The sequence below is a fragment of the Furipterus horrens genome, unplaced genomic scaffold, assembly GCF_987537825.1.
Source record: "Furipterus horrens unplaced genomic scaffold, mFurHor1.1.pri manual_scaffold_2, whole genome shotgun sequence".
NCBI lineage: Eukaryota > Metazoa > Chordata > Mammalia > Chiroptera > Furipteridae > Furipterus > Furipterus horrens.
Window position 1 is genome coordinate 62,573,016 of NW_028327172.1, and position 17,232 is coordinate 62,590,247.

The 17,232-nt window shown below is 38.4% G+C and overlaps 1 protein-coding gene and 1 pseudogene across 1 annotated transcript in view; both read right to left on the reverse strand.

Annotated features, from left to right (window-relative positions):
* Positions 1 to 17,232, reverse strand: part of LOC150018675 (DNA damage-induced apoptosis suppressor protein-like) — a 39,271-nt gene that overhangs the window by 16,102 nt on the left and 5,937 nt on the right. Inside the window, exon 3 of the mRNA XM_090265801.1 lies at positions 16,484 to 16,601. Within this exon, the coding sequence (XP_090121927.1) occupies positions 16,484 to 16,601 (118 nt within the window). The remainder of the gene's footprint in view (positions 1 to 16,483; positions 16,602 to 17,232) is intronic.
* LOC150018676 (DNA damage-induced apoptosis suppressor protein pseudogene) lies at positions 9,178 to 11,867 on the reverse strand (annotated as a pseudogene).

A 17,232-nucleotide genomic window follows, 5' to 3' on the forward strand; every position in this document is an offset into this window, starting at 1 on the left:
AACTACCTTGGGAATGCAACTTATAATCTTAAATCAATTGTTCACTCAGGAGACCCCTAAAAAATAGCTAACTCCCCAATATGTTCATAAGAATTTTTCTATGGGCCTATTATTTAGATATGATGATCAATTTCATGAAGACTGCTTCAGTTGTCATCATACAGAGAATTTCTAAAGTCCTTTGCATTGTTTAAAAGGACAGCTGCAAATGATGCTGGAGAGAAGCACTCATTCAATCTTCTAGGATTCAGTAAAGGAGCACCTTTAATATACAATTTCCTTTACATATAAACTTTTAAAGTTTGGATTTTCCTTCTTGAAAAAAGATTGTCAAATAGCCAAACCACTTGACTGTCCATTGTAGCTTAAATGTTTATTAAGAATTATAATTCATACTGAGAATCAAAGTAAAAAGAATGTATTTTGTGTGCAAAGGATGAATGTATCAAAAACTTTATTTGTAAAATTTTTTAAAAAACATGAATGGAAACTGCTCTCTCATGTACTTGTATATAAACAAACATTTCCTGTTGCCCATATTTGGAGGATCATGTGCTATCAAAGTATATAAAAAGCAAATAAGCTGTACATACACTAATGTCTTTTAGCATGGCATGGGCTGTGCTCTGGATTTGGCTCTAACTGGCTAACCTGGATGAGTTATTTAACATTTTGCACCATGGATTTCTCCTCTGTAAAAAAGGGGCTATACTGAATAATCTTTATGGCCTCTTAGAACACTAAATAAGACTAGTCTGCTATATTCAGGATGTGAAAATTATTATTTCTAATGGTAAGAAAGATGCTTTATCTGATGACATCTTGAAAGTATTATTACACTAAGAATGAAGAGTCATAAATTCTAGTATCAATTCTGACAATGAGGAGCGGTGTGATACTAGGTATCTTTAATGTCCTTTCTAGCTGAAACACATTATATGGTTCCATATTCTTTAGAGATATCACTTAAGATATTATCCTTCATAATTAAGGATGAGACTACTCATCATTAGTAAGGCATTCATTCACCCATTCATTTATTCAGTGCATACAGTTCAGCAGGTACAGTCATCTGCTTTTAGGTGTCCCCTATCTCCACTGCAGCAGTCATGGATTTTCTTTTCTTTCTTTTTTTTTTTTAAATTCAACCCCACTCCTATCCTTGTCTCTCATCCCCTGCCTTGGGACATGCATTTAAGAGACAAATGTCTTAGATTAACAGTGCAGTGAGTTATGGAGCATGGCAGAGTTAAGAGAATGGCAAAGGAATGACTAAATCTGCAACTTTGGGTTCCCTGGCATTTCGTAGTTAACTAATAAACACAGGCAATCAGTAGCCTTAGACATTATCATAAACATTTATAATGTACTGGGACTTACAAAATCATTTACTATAATTTTATGTTCTCATCTACAGCTTCTCTGCAGTGTTATGAAACTTATTTTTTGCTATTTTAGCACCTTCACTAAAAGGATGTTTGCAGAAATGTGTCTTCTGAATTTACACATGCTGTGGTTTTAAGTGTCCTATTAATATTAATTTGAACCACATGAAATAGTTTTTGTAGGTCAAACTGATTAGATATTGGCAATTTCTTATGATCCCAAAATGACTTAGTAAGTCTTAAACAGCAAAGACTGGGAGACAAATACCACTAGCTGGAGGAGGAAAGTTTGACTCTTACATATTTTCATTCTATATTGTTTAGTTTATTGCCACTAAGGGAATTTGGACAAGTAATTTCACCCTGCATATTTGTTCTTCCATTAGTTACATGGGAGAAATCGCAATTTGAATAGAATTTTAAAATGCTTATTGATGTACAAATCATTACAGATCACCGGAATTAAAGTATAAATATGGGTTATTCCCCAATTAGCTAATTGCTTAGATTAGTGTGCTTCTCACTGGGTAATGTAATGCTTCAGATACTCAATTCCTTGGCAAATTGGAAATCGGTATTTTGAAAAACCTTGAGGATTACTGTCATTATTTGACTCAATGACTCCACATCTATTATCCACAGACTACATCTGATATATGCTATCTGTATACCCTCAAATGCTATCTGCAGTTGAAAGATGAAAACTAGAGCTATTTTAAACCACACCATGTGCATGTGCTTTTGGCCAGTGGTCACCTGAGTATTTTAATAACTGAAATATCTTACTTCTGTTACTTGCAGGAAACCACATAAGACATCCTATGTAAATGTTCATATCTAGAATTTACTCAGTCTTCCCAGACAACTGTCATGTTTTCACATCTAGGTAAAAGTAAGTAGCAAGACACAGGCTAGCCTTTCTGACTTGGATTTTAGGGATGAAACCATAAGAACTAACAATTGTATGTGGCCTAACATTTTACAAATTTTACTGATGTTTAGAAGGGGTGAGGGAGCTCCCAGTGACCTTTTTATAAGGGCACTAATCCCATTCATGAGGGCTTTGTCCTCATGATCTAATGACCTCCAAATAGCATCGTATTTGGGATTAGGTTTCAAAATATGAATTTTGTGGGCGGGGAACACAAACATTCAGTCAATACCAGATGGTGTGTAATTAATCTGGCTGATTGATTACTCAGTTACAGGTTTAATATCAGGGTAACCATATCCACTTCTACTTTGTTATATATGAAGAAATATCCCAAGATCAAGGAGTTGTAACACATTGTCAATGGTATTTATTGACTCCAGTGAATTTAATCATGTCCATTCAGTTTGTTCAAATTAATATTTGTTCAAATGCTTTCAATCAAGCTCTTCATCTGGTATCAGCCAAACTGGGAGCCCTGAGACAAGTAATGTGGTTAAGGCCTGCTGAATTATGGCTGTTTTACCAAACACATGAACCTCAAATTTACATCTTCAAAGAGTGGAGAAATGTTTTTCCCAGTTACTGCTGATTTTGGGTTCTCTGTTTTAGTGATCTTGGACAATATCTATTGAAATAATATTTTTGGTTGGTTGATTTTTTAATTACAGATGGTCCTCAACTTACAATGGTGTTACATCTCAATAAACCCATGGTAACTTGAAAATATGCATTAGTAAGTAAAAAATACAGTTAATATACTTAATTCTATTGACTATCATACTTTAGCCTAGCCTACCTTAAACATGCTCAGAGTACTTACATTAGCCTATGTTTGGGGAAAATCATCTAACACAGCCCATTTTGTAATAAGTATTGACTATCTCATGTAATTTATTGAATACAGTACCCAAGAAATGCTGGCAACATAGCACACTATGGAGTACTGGCTGTTGGCTCTCTTGATTGTGGCTGACTGGGAGCTGCAGCTTGCTGCCACTGCTCATTCTCATGGGAGAGTATCTTACAGTATATTTCTAGCCCAGGAAAAGATCAAAACTCAAAATCCGAAGTATGGTTTCTACTGAATGGTGTCACTTTCACACCATTGCAAAGTCAAAAAATGGCAAGTTGAAACATCATAAGTCAGGGACCATGTGTATTTTGATAAACTAAACAAGTATGTTGTAATTTCTAAGGTAAAAAGAAAGAGAAACAGCATTTAACTTCCAAACAGGGAAAAAAAAAGATAACAAAAGAAACTTTAAATAGACAGGATAAATAGGAAGTATGATAAACCCAAATATATTTTAATCATTACATTTATTGTTATCAGACTCATGTTCCAGTTAGAGGACAAAGACTATCAAACTGGACAATAAAACAAACCCCAACTATATGAGGCTTACAAGGAGCACCTCTAAGACATAAAAATACAAAAACACTAAAATAGAAATGAAAAACAAAACAAAAACCTCTTGCAAATACTAACCAAAACAAAGCTAATGTAGTACAGTGACAACAATTAGATTTTAGGACAAAAAGTATTACAGTAGTCCTTCTATCACGGTTCACTTATCGCGGCTTCACTGTATCGCAAGATTTTAAAAAATATTATATTTAATTATTTATCATGGATTTTTTGCTATATTGCGGGATTTTGAGGTACTGTATACATATGTTGTTAAAGTTACATAGGTGTAAGAGTGTAGAATATGTTTAAGAACATAAGTGGTGTTTATACAAGTGTGGAAAGGTTAATAAGGGACTGGGAACGGTTTATAAGTGTGTGGGAAGGGTTTATAAAGCCTTAAAATATATATAAATACTAAAATAAATGTAAGGTTCCTACTTCGCGGATTTTCACCTATCGCGGGGGCGGGGGGGTCTAGAACATAATACCTGCGATAAGTGAGAGAATACTTTAATAGTAATGAAATGGGGCTTTCGTGATGAAATTTTCAGTCCATTAGGAAGATACAAGATTGAATTTGTATCTAATAATAGTCTCCAAATAAAATGAAAACTGAGAAAACTAAAATGAGAAATACAATATATTCACAATCATAGAGGGAGATTTTAAAATCTCTCTTTCCATAATTAATATAATGGGAAAAATCAGAACATACATATTTGGGCAACTTGATTAACATATCTAGTAAACACATAATTTTCTCTCCCAATAACTGAAGAATACATGTTCTTTTCAAACACACATGAATCATTTGCAAAAACTGACTACAGACTGAGCCACTAACAAGTGTCAACAAGTTTCAAAGGATTGAAATAATATAAAATCCTTTTTGGTTTGAAAATTAAGAAACACATTTGTAAAAAACTCGTAAGTCAAAGAAACCACATGGAAATTATAAAATATTTTGAGTTGAATGACAAGAAAAACACAAACACACAAGCTTGGTCTCCAGAGAAAGTTTAGATAACAGACTTCACATTAAACAGCTTATGGATGGTAACTATAGAGGAACAAATGAATTCAACCAGAGTATATATAGAAGGGACAACAGAACACTAAGGCACCATCTTTTTAAATTCTGCCTTTTATCTTTTCTTCCTCTAACTCACTGACATTTAAATTTTTTTTTTAAATTTTTTAAGATTTTATTTATTTAATTTTAGAGAAGGGCAAGATAAAGGGAGGGAGAGAAACATGATGCATGAGAGAAAATGAATCAGTTGCCTCTCCCATGCCCCCAGCTGGGACTTGGCCCACAACCCAGCCATGTGCCTGGACTGAGATTCACACCATGTAACCCTTCAGTTTGCTGGAAAATTCCCAATCCACTGAGCCACACCAGTCAGGACAAGGCAACATCTTTTTAAAGGCAGGCAAATAAGGAGGCAGTCAAGAACAAGGGGGGAGATTACACAGTACCTTGAGACCTGAGTAAGCAGGGATCCTGCCCCGCCTCCCACACTTCAGGGATACCTATGCTTTAGTTTGCCTCCTTCGAGATTTTATACATCCTCCCCCAGTTCCTGAGTAGAAAGGCATCCCGAGCTTAGATTTGGTCCCATGTGGGACCTGGCTGCCAGAAGTGCCTCTCTTGAGATTTTCTAAGTCTCACACTTTGGTGCCTGAAATAGGTGTCTTTTCCCTCATTTGACCCATGCTTGGTGTAGACCAAATGCCCCAGGAGTTCTGGGTCTTGTGCCTATGGAGTTGTCCTGGATCTGAAGAGTGGACCATTCTCACTAGCTGAGCAATATTTCCTTCACACAACAGTATGAAATTAGGCTGCCAGAAAGCTGCTGATGTGCTTTTAGGTGACTATCGTATTGGACACAGGATAAATTCAGGGTTTGGGACTACCAAAAGTCACCACGGACCCTCAGGATTGTATTGTGCATGTGGGGAGGGGCTGTTTATTGGCTCTCAATCTTCTTTGTCCCATTTATGATGCTGCCTCTGGTCTGTAGAGCCCCAGTCACGTGAGGGTGGTGGCTCACAAGACTGATGACTGTTCTTTCCAGGATTCGGCTTAAGACACGCTGATGAAGGAATGGACATTCCCTGCACAAATGAAACCACTCTTCTTCCTCCACGCATGGGCCTCTTGCTTTCTCTTCCTGAGTGTGGTCAGGGATGCAGTAATTATAGCTTAAAACGTTCAGCAGAAGATATGGGTGAAATATGTGTTCTATGTCTATGCTACAAAAGTCCAAATGGCAAATATAATATGGCCAGAAAATAAATTATTATCCACACTTAACTGCAAACTCTGGGTAAGACTTTCATTTCTAGTACTTATCCATGAAATACAGTAACAACCGTTGAGAGAGAGTTACTAGAAGCCAGTATTCACAGGCACAATGAATGCAGCATGAGTAATGATGTAACCAGCATTAAAAAAATGGTATAAGGCAATTGTAGAGACAAGAACTTATATGGTTCAATAACACAGGTTTGTAAGAGTCATGGCATTATGAATAATAATATCATTACTATCCTTATTGCAATGAGGATATGAAATAGCCAGAAATGGCACATTTGACAGTAAAAAACCTAAGACTATTTTCTAGGCTTGAGGAAGAGATGGTGCATGTATACCATAAAAAATCTTTAAATGCACTGATTGAACAACAAACATGCACCTTTTCTCTATTCATTATTCTAAATCTTCATTGACAAACCACTTTACCTTACATGGGCCCATAAACTTGATAATAGGTTTTTAAATTAAATTGTTTACATAGACAAGAGCTCTGCAAAAGAAATATTTGCCCTGTAGGCAGGCCTGATCAAAGCAGAGCAGAAACCAAGAAACCAGGAACCATGAAAATGGTATCCTCAACAAAGAGGAAGTGCAGAAATAAAATAATGACAAAGTCATTGGATGTGAGAGTTAGGAAACCACTGACACTACAGCCACTAGAGGCATGGAGGGGAGAACACATGCAGCAGGTTGAATAGTCAAAGTTGACGGTAACTACTTTTTAAAAGAGGCTGGCTACAAACAAGGGTACAGTAGTCCCTCTCTATATCGTGGTTCACTTATCGCGGCCTCACTGTATCACAGGATTTTAAGAAATATCATATTTAATTATTTATCGCAGATTTTTCGCATATATCGTGGGATTTTGCGATACTGTATACGTATGTTGTTAAAGTTACGTAGGTTTAAGAGTGTAGAATATGTTTAAGAACAAGTAGTATTTATAAAAGTGTGGAAAAGGTTAATAAGGGAGTGGGAAAGGTTTATAAGGGACTGGGAATGGTTTATAAGTGTGTGGGAAGGGTTTATAAAGCCTTAAAATATATATAAATACTAAAGTAAATGTAAGGTTCCTACTTTGCGGATTGTCACCTATCATGGGGGGGTTAGAACGTTATACCCACGATAAGTGAGGGAATACTGTACTAGCAGGCAGGCAGCATGGAGTATTACATGGTATTAAAAAGAACACTAAGCATAATTGACTAAACCATTGAAACAAATTCTTGAGTATACAGTATATAGTGATAGAAGGAAAAGAAAACTAAGTCAACACTACTGGTAGAAAAGTATAATACTGACTCTTTACTCTTAAAAAGTTAAAAAAAAAAAAAAAGGCTGGTGTGGCTTAGTTAGTTGGGATGTTGTCCCCATAAACCAAAAGGTTACTGGTTTGATCCTGGTCAGGGCACATGCCTGGGTTGTGGGTTTGGTCCCTGGTCAGGGCATGTGTGGGAGGCAACCGATTGATGTCTCTCTCTCACATCCATGTTTCTTTGCCCCTCTTTCCTTTCCCCTCTCTCTAAATCAGTAAACACGTCCTCGGGTGAGAATAGGAAAAAAAAAAGTAAAAAACAAATAAATGTACCTTTAAAATGGAGAGATCTAATGGGCAACATCTTATTTACAGGAAATACTGGTGGACAGAGAGACAAAGTACAGCTACTACAATGAAGCAAATACATAAATCTAAAATGTAGGGCATTCTATAAAACAATGGTCTAATTTTTTCATAAAGTTAATGTGGCAGAGAATGAGTTCAAGATAAAGAGACAGGACACATAATGATATACCATAGACAAAACTTAACAAAGTCTGGTTAAATATCAATAATAATTATAACAATTTAGGGACAAGTAGAAACATTTGAATATAAGCTGAATATTAGATATTGAGGAATTACTGTTATTTTTCTTTGGTGTGACAATGATACTGTAATTATGTAAAGTACTTTAAGGAAAGTTATGAAGTATTTAGTGATCAAATGTCCCATCTGCAGCTTAAATTCAAATGGCTCAGCAAAAATGATATAGACCTATACAGATATATTATAAGCATATACACACATATGCAAAAGGCAAAATGTTAAAAAAAATTGAATCTGAGTGGTATGTGGTGATGATATATCATTTGTACTCTTCTGTTCTTTTAACTCTTCTGTGTTTGTGAATTTTTAAGATACAAATCTGGGGCAAAGGAGAGAAAATAGTGAGAAGATAAAGATGAGTGTAATTGATTAACAGCCAAATACTAGGAAGATCAGTGCTAACAAGGTGTGCATCTATCTGCTCCTGGGTGGGTACAGATATAGACACATAGGTAGGTGTGCATGTGGGAAGTTGAGGAAATTCCAGCTGATCTCAATCTTCTCCGTGAAGGAGGAGGCAAGGAGAGTAGCAGTAGGTGGGTGGCATGAGGAGAACGGAGACTTGGAACAGCTGCTGTGGGGAATGGCAAAGGGAGCTGAACAGAGACAGTTAAGGTTTCACAGCTGAAAGGTTTAGCTGAGATGCTTCTAAGGACTTGAGTGTCCAGAAACTGCTCCTGATTTTTGCTTCTAAATTAGCCCCGCAAGCTTATCTCCAATTTCGAAACTCACCAGGTACTAATTCTTTACTAGATAGACCATGAGTTTCTTGAGGGAAGGGGCTTGGCTTTCATCTTTGGGTTCCCAGTACGTAATGAATACTTAATAAATAAAATAGTGCCAGTTTCACCTTTAACTCTAAATAGTAAGTTTTTATTGATTTTTCTTCTTTTCTCCTGCCTAGATTTTGCTGGGTTAACTGCTTCTCTATCATGATCCCATAGCAACATAAATGTTTTTAATACCAACTAAAAATTTCTTTCATTGCATTTGCTGCATTGTAGTGAAATCATCTGTAATATGTGTGTCTTACCCAGCAGAAAAAAATATTTTGAGATCAGTACTCTTGTAGCTTAGTATCACAAACTTGACACAGTAGTTGGTCTAAACACACGAAAGGCATTTTCTGAGCTGAGCTGAACAATTAGTGAAGATGTTAAGTTTTGCTTTTGCAAAGGCTTTATTTCTGAATGTACATGTTAGTTTAACAAATAATTTTAACACACAAAACTAACAGTATTACTAAAGTACAATCAAGAATATAAAGTGCCAAGTTACCTGAGTCAGAGTATTCTGGATAAAATACAGAACAACAATTGCTTTACAAACCTTTTAAAAGGCACAATAGTGCCCCTTTTCCATTTGTGTCTCTAAGTGTTAAAAATTGTAAGAATGCTTCCCATGCAAGTGGAGGCAGAAGTTTCCAAACAGACTTATCTTTAAAAGTTCAGCCATTGGGTTAAAGTGACATTTCATGAAAACAATTCAGGAGACCAAGCACTTTTAGATTCAGGCACTGCAGGTGGCCCATCTTCTGAGAATGAAAGGCCACGTGTGACTTCTGAACAAGAACCAAGTCCCAAAACCGACTCTTTGGAAATCCACCCTGAATGTGTACTGTTACAGTGAGTAGTTTTCTGGTCTGTAACTACTGCTGATAACATATTCTTTAAATTTAAGTCCTTCTTAATTAAACGTTTACTGGTTTCTTGTTTGACACGATTCAGTTTCTTTCTTGGTAATGGGTTTTGATCAGGAGACTTACAGGCAGTGAGGCATTTCCTTAGACCCATGGCCTGGAATCCAAGCATATCTGCAAGAAATACTTTTTTTGTGGTAGGAGGGACCCATTCATCAATGTCAGATTCAAGGCGCTCAGTAATTGGACAATTGTTGAAAACCTCTGGTTGTGTAATATTAGATGTAACAAGGCTTCTGGATTTCTGACTCGGTGTTTTTATATTTTTTGGACAGCTGGGAGTGGCTTGCTGTGCCTCGTTTTCAGAGGAAATCCTTGTTTTTTTATAGTTAGCATCAAGATCTGAATAAAAGGCAAGTAATTTCTTGAAAGCTCCTTTCATCCCATGAATTCTCGTTTGGTGGAATCCTGCAACAGGAGTTGACTGTGAACATGGAACAAAGTTTTGGCTATCTTCAAAATCACTTTCTGAATCTGATGGAAAACGTAAAGGGCATGGTTTTGGATACATGGAGGTAGACATGTTTTGCAAGGATAATTTTTGTGAAGATTGGCTGCAGTTTTCAGAAAGTGATCTCCGTGAAGAATCAGGTTCTGTACGATGACATTCTGACGGAGACTGTCCCCATTGTAACAAAATACCCTGCGATTTTTTGGTGATTTCTGTTGCAATGTCCATTTCTTTAGCACTATCATTAAAGAGATCAGCAGAAGCATTGTAGCTACCTTCATGACCAGGAAAATAGTTTTGTGTTAAATTACTATCGATGTGTCCGTAAAGCATTCCTTTCAACGCATTTGTACTTCTCTCTGGACTACTGCAAAGAGCCTCTAAGGGATAGGTAAGCTTCCTGCAAATTGTAAGACTGTCATCACCTTGGTTCTTTGGCCACTTACGATATTGTTTATTTTCTGAGTTGCAAAGGTCAGAAACATCATTATACCTCCTGGAACACAAAGTGGTCAACTTTTCACTTGCTTCAACAAGTGATTTTTCTCCACATCCATTAAAATATTTGATCTTGAGACAAGAATGGTCACTCTCTGAAGGAGAGCACGTAACTGAAATCTCAGCCTTCTGTGGTGGAATTCTGGTAGACTTCCTAAAAGAAGACGTTTCTAAACCTTTTGAAGATGGAAACAGAGCTGACAGACAAGCATTTGGTAGAAAATATTCAGAAATAGCTCTTCCATTTCTACTTATAGAGACAGCCTCTGCTGTGTTATCTAGTTGTGACTCTTTTTGAACACTAGGAGTTGGATTTGCTTCACAGTTGGAAAGGAAGTTATCTTTGCTGGAGTTTATTTCGACTGTTGCTTGTGATGATTTTAGAGCTGTGGGTGGTGTATGCAAGGGTCCTACAGTTCTCTGGGGAGTCACAGATAAACCGCTGTGGTCTGCCTGTAATTTATTGATGCCATTATCTAGATGACTCTTCCTCCTGCTGGCATCTGTCTGGGTTATAGAAATCTCACTTTCGATACCTGCCAGAAACCTGTTTAAACTTTCAGAGAATGGCAGATCATCCCAAACCATGGGGTCACAATCCTGGGAACCACCAGCTACCTCTTCAGGTCTGAGTGATAAAAGTGGACAACACGTAGAGCTTTCCTGAAGGCTCAGGGTGGTACTGACATCACGATGCTGGTGACATGTTAGCTCACGCTGGGAAAACCTTTTAATTTCCATTCCACTGCAGAAGGATTTTATATTAGTTGGCTCATGAGACTCTTGCATTTTTAAGGGGAATAAATTAGAGCCAGTAACTCCAATATCGTGATGACTGCTGTGAGCTGCACTGGGCTGGTTTGCTTGTAGGCCAAGTTCTTCACCCAACTTTGGTGCTGTACTCTTTTTATCCATATATGAAACAAGGCTCCATGAACACTGAATGGCTTCAGGGCAAACAATGGAACCAGTGGCCTCTGCCGAGGAAATGCGCTTTCTGTTCTGGTGAAGAGTATCAATGCTTTGATCTGAATCTGAAAAATTATCACCATCTGTTGGTTGTGAAACAATGGAAGTGAGTTCAAGTGATGGCTGCCAGGATATTAAAAAATTATCTCTGCCATGGGACTCAGAAAAACAAGAACTGCTGTCAGGGCTACGTATGCTGCTGAGATCACTACTTGAGTGTCTATTAGGTGTCTGGGAGCCACCATGAAATTTCCTGAAATCAGGAAGCCGCAATAGCTGCCGGAAGTAGTCAATGACAGTGAAGCCTGCAACACCCGGGTCTGGTAGGACCATCTGGCAAGCTACTAGCTCTTTAATTTCTCTCCTGCCATGAGGGCACTGTTCTAACAAGTTACTGGAACCTGAACCTTGCCCATGTTGGTTTTCAAAATTCTGTGAAAGAATAAATTTAAATGAGAATAAAATTTTCTTTCTTTGACTAGAATGTGCAACAAAGATTTAAATTCAATTCCTCTAGTATATAGGCACAATAGCATAAGTAAGAGAAATAAACCTTGGGGTAGTCAAATTCTGGTTCTAATATTTACTGGTGTTGTGATTTTGGACAACTTATTAAACCTTACTGAGCCTTAGTTTCCTCGTTTCTAAAATAAAGATAAAAAATATATTTGTAGTAACACATGGAAAACTGTAGTGCTGAGCAAATAGTAGTTGCTCAACAAATGGCAGCTATTACACATTTCTTATTAGTTTCCATAAACTCTGAGTGCTTAGGGGAATGTTCTCAACTGTTAAAAAAAAGTAAAGAATCATCTAAGTATTTTTATTTTTTAAAAAAGCTATTTAGTTCCTGGTTTCACCTTCCATTTAGGTCTTTCTTTACTGCTCAGTTATACAGTGCTCTATTCCTGTTTTTAAAACCCTGATTCCAATATGAATAAAATTTCCATTTGTTCCCTTTAGTACAGATGAGACAGAAAATGATTACTACTTCGAAGTCAGTACATTCTTTTTAACTCCTATCATCCCTTTTATAAATATATAAGACCATCCTTCCTAACCTATCCTTAGACTTATCAATATGCAGATAAACAAGTATCTAACACTTCTGAATTTATATAACGTTAGTCTTTTAAAGCCCTGGAAGAAGCGATCCAAGATGGCGGAGGAGTAAATGGAAGCTACACTAACCTCCTCCCAGGACCAGTCTGGGTTTACAACTTAATTTTGGAGAAATCATCTGGAACAACCAACGAACACTAGCTGGAAAGAAGTCTTATAACCACGGAGAGACAGAAAAGGCCGCTACATCACAACGTGACCGGTAGGGAGTGCGGAGACGCGGAAGGGCTGGCTGGGCTCACATGGGTGGCAGCTGAAGGGACTGAGAAACAGCTCAGCAGCCGGGGATTCCCCCTGAGAAGGGCAGGGTCTAAACCCCCAGCTGGGCTTCCCAGCCTACAGCAACAGAGTGGAAAGTAAAACAGTATCAGCTGTGAAAAGCGAAAAGCCACAGGGTTTCTTGCTAGCCGGAGAGAAACAGCAGGAGAAAAAGAGCTCTTAAGTGGATCACATACGAAAATATTTTGGCCACCACTTACCCTGGGCTCAAGCAGAGGGAAGGCAGAGAGGACTGGAGACACTTGGGGAGAGTTTGGCACGGTGGCTTTGAGGGAAGAACTGGAGGAGCAGCCGACTGGGTCCCAGTGCTGACTCATCCCCAGTACTGCGGGTAGACCATTCCCCTCCAAGTGGCGTCAGCCTGAGGGGAAGCAAAAGCCCTGCCGACGGGAATTAAGCTGCCACACCCACAGTCCTTAAGCCTGACAGCTAATCACAGATTGAGCAGATTAACAATCAAAGAAGACAGACAACAGCAGTAGATCCCTGGAAGTCTCCAACAGGCTGCCTAGGGCCAGACTGGTACATGATCTGACGCCACCAGAGGCAGATCCAGGAAGTGCAGATCATTCTAGGAAGCACCAACAAACAATAGGAGTCAAAAAAATGAGGAGACAGAGAAACAACCTCCCATCAAAAGGAAAGGTAGAATCCCCAGAAAGAGTGCTAAATGAAATAGAGGGGAGCGAACTATCAGATATGGAATTCAAAACATGGATTATGGAGAAGCTGAATGAGCTCAGCGGAAACTTCAAAGAACTCCAGAAAAACTACAAGGAACTCACAGAAAATTACGTGAGCATGAAAAAGGACATAGAAGCTATCAATAAGAGCCAGGAGGAAATGAAGAATACGATCTCTGAATTGAAGAACACAGTAGAAGGAATTAAAAGCAGGCTAGAGGAAGCAGAAGATCGGATCAGCGAGCTGGAGGACAACCTACACAAAAACTCCCAGACAATGCAACAAAATGAAAAAAGACTGAACAAGACTGAAGAGGTTCTAAGACAGCTGCAGGACAACATGAAACATAATAATATCCGTATCATAGGAATTCCAGAAGGAGAAGAAGAAGAGCAAGGGATAGAAAACCTCTTTGAAAAACTAATGACAGAAAACTTCCCTAACATGACGAGAGAAAGAGTCACGCAAGTCCAGGAAGCACAGAGGGTCCCAATGAAGATGAACCCCAACAGGCCCACCTCAAGACACATCATAATTAAAATGGCAACATTCAAAGACAAAGAGAGGATCCTAAAAGCAGCAAGAGAAAAACAACTAATAACATACAAGGGTACTCCAATAAGGCTATCATCAGATTTCTCAGCAGAAACACTACAAGCCAGAAGGGAATGGCAAAAAATATTCCAAGCAATGAAAAACAAAGGTCTACAACCTAGAATACTATACCCAGCAAAACTCTCATTCAAAATGGAGGGTGAAATAAGGAGCTTCCAAGACAAAAGAAGGCTAAAAGAATACATCTCCACCAAACCAGCAATGCAAGAGATGCTAAAGGGTCTGCTCTAAGAAGATAAAGAAACAGAGAGAGACAGAGAAGAACACAAGTACAAAGGGGGAAAATGACAGTGAATAAGTACTTATCGGTAATAACCTTAAATGTAAATGCATTAAATGCTCCAATTAAAAGACATAGGGTAGCTGAATGGATTAGAAAGAATGACCCACATATATGCTGTCTACAAGAGACCCACCTTAGAACAAAAGATCTACACAGACTGAAAGTAAAGGGATGGAAAAAAGTATTTCAAGCAAATGGGCATGGGAATGACTGGGAATGACTTTCAAAGGTAATAAAAGCCCGCGAAATAAAAGGCCTGCTGCCATGGTTGGTTGTGCGGTCCACAGCAATCTCTCCAGGGAAAGAATGAAGGTTGTTTTCCTGAAAGATGGCTAGAAGGGACCTTAAGGCACAATGGAAAACCAGAAAGACTTGGAAAGGACAGGTGTGTACAGGCAAGGATGAATGCCAGGTATGTGGCCCAGCTTCTGTGCCCTGAAGAGCAGACTGAGGGCCACCCTAAATGTTCCTTGGGTAAGTTCCAGCAAAACAGAACTAAAGATCATAAGTGATCATTTGCTGCTCTTGTTATGTTTATGCAAACGAACAGGATAAATTAAAAATGGACTTAATGTAGCCCCTTTAAAGACAAGGAGAGTAATCTTAGGGAGAAAAATCATTATTCAAGGAAAATCACAATGATCAGTGGCAGACTGTAAAGTAGGGCAGCTAACCGTCTTAAAAGTTTCTTCTCACTTAAAAAATGGTTTCACTTGAAAATTAAACCATATCTGTGATATCACCAAAGAGATTCAAGTTGCAGGCAAGTAGAATGTCAAGTGCCTTGCAACTGGATGTCTTCCCAATAAGACAGTCTTACAGATTTAGAGACTTGTTTGTTGGCTATGTTACATAAATTAACATGTGTTTTCTGTTTTCAAAGGGCATAAGCCTATGACCGCATTACCTCAGTGATTGTCTGTACGCAAAAGGCTCACTTAATCCTCTCTGCAGCGCTGCCTCCTGAGACTCAACGGTTTGGCTGAACTAAATGGCTGGGTTGATGAAGAATAGGGTGGTCTGTGGGCTTCACTTTAAAACTGAATTCTCTTTTCTATCCTAATGGCTTGGACAGAAAGGGCCCAGAGGTCTGAGAAGGGGGAAACATAAACTATTTCCCTCAGCCCAAACTAAATATAATGGGCAAAAGGGTTTTGGACAGGCGAGATGTGCCTAGCACACCTTCCTCCAAAGAAGCCCCCCCCCCTTTTTTTTTTCTCCTAATGTGGAACATTGAAAAATTAATCCCTGCCTTTTGTCACCTAGTAGTTATGGATTGAATGATGCTTTTTAACCCTTTTTGCCAAATCTGTTCCCCCCAGAACACAACAAGGATGCCAACCTGCTAAACCAAGCACGCCGTTGTCCGGAGACAGCCAACTGACCTGGAGTCTGCACAATCCTTCCCCATGTGGGAAGGCCACCCTCCCCTCCACACCCCCACTATTATTAGGGATTTCTGGACCCAAGGGTAGGTAGGACGACGACCATGTCCAGCTTGAAGCAGCTAGAGGAGCTTGAGACCTTCGCCCATTGTCCTTTACAAGATTACAAAGGGTCTTAATATCTGAGAGGGAGGGATAGTTATTTTTTACGAACCATGGGTACGGACTTTGGGGGGGATGCTGGGGGAGGGAGATACTGGGTGGAGGGGAGTAAAGGGGAAAAAATTGGAACTACTGTAACAACATAATCAATAAAATATACTTAAAAAAAAAAAAAAAAAAAAAAAAAAAAAAAAAAGCCCTGGAAGCATTTAAAGTAGGACCCTCTGACTTTTAAAAGAGGAAGTTGTCACACATGCTGTTTTAACAGATCACCTACAGCCTATTTTTATACAGTCGAAAGTGCTACAGGCTCTCACATTTATGTCTCCTAAAAACCATTTAGAGAATTAAAATGATTTCATTACAATGGAAATGTTAACAGAATGTATAAAGGAAAAAAGAAAGCTAGTTTCCATTACCGTCACTCCAAAAATAAAGCTCTGTCCAACAAAGCAAGTTTCAACTGCTTTGGTCAATAGATTCTGAGTTGCATTGCTATCCAGTGTTCCTGGAATTTCATTAGGATCCTGAATATATCTTGATTGGAAAGAAAATAAAAAATGTAAAGAGATAAATCTTGAAATTTTAATTTGCCTTAAAGTCAGAAAATACGAACAACTACTTTGAAAATGCAGCAAGAATCTTTTGAGTTACACATTTAAAAAAGTGACTTTAAGAGCTAGGCATTTTGTTCCCTCGTTTCCCATAGCTAGAGAGACAAAAACAACTGATCAAGTGTGAATCAAGTGGATGCCTGCCTAGTCATCAGGCCCAGCAATTGTTCTTAAAGTAGCAGTGGAAGTAGTGGTGGGATCTCTAGCCCTTCTCCTCATAGCAGAGGGAAGTCTTTCTTCTTCCCTGGCAATCCTGGCTGTGGTCCCTCTGCTGTCTTTTGTTCAAATGAGTTTGCTCTCAACAACAGAGAGATAGACAGACATTTCTTCTGTCAAGGGACTAGGGGAGGAGGATAGAAGAATGAAGGGGAAAAAAGGCTTCAGTTACTTATATATATCCTTGCATTCTCAGGGCAACATCATGACAGATCAAACTGTGCAGGTGAAGTGGTAATAAAAATGAGAGAAATGACAAAATTTCAACTTCTGATATGCAAATATTCCCACAAATGGCTTCTGCCTCAAGGGACTTCAGCCACTTGAGTGTTAACCTC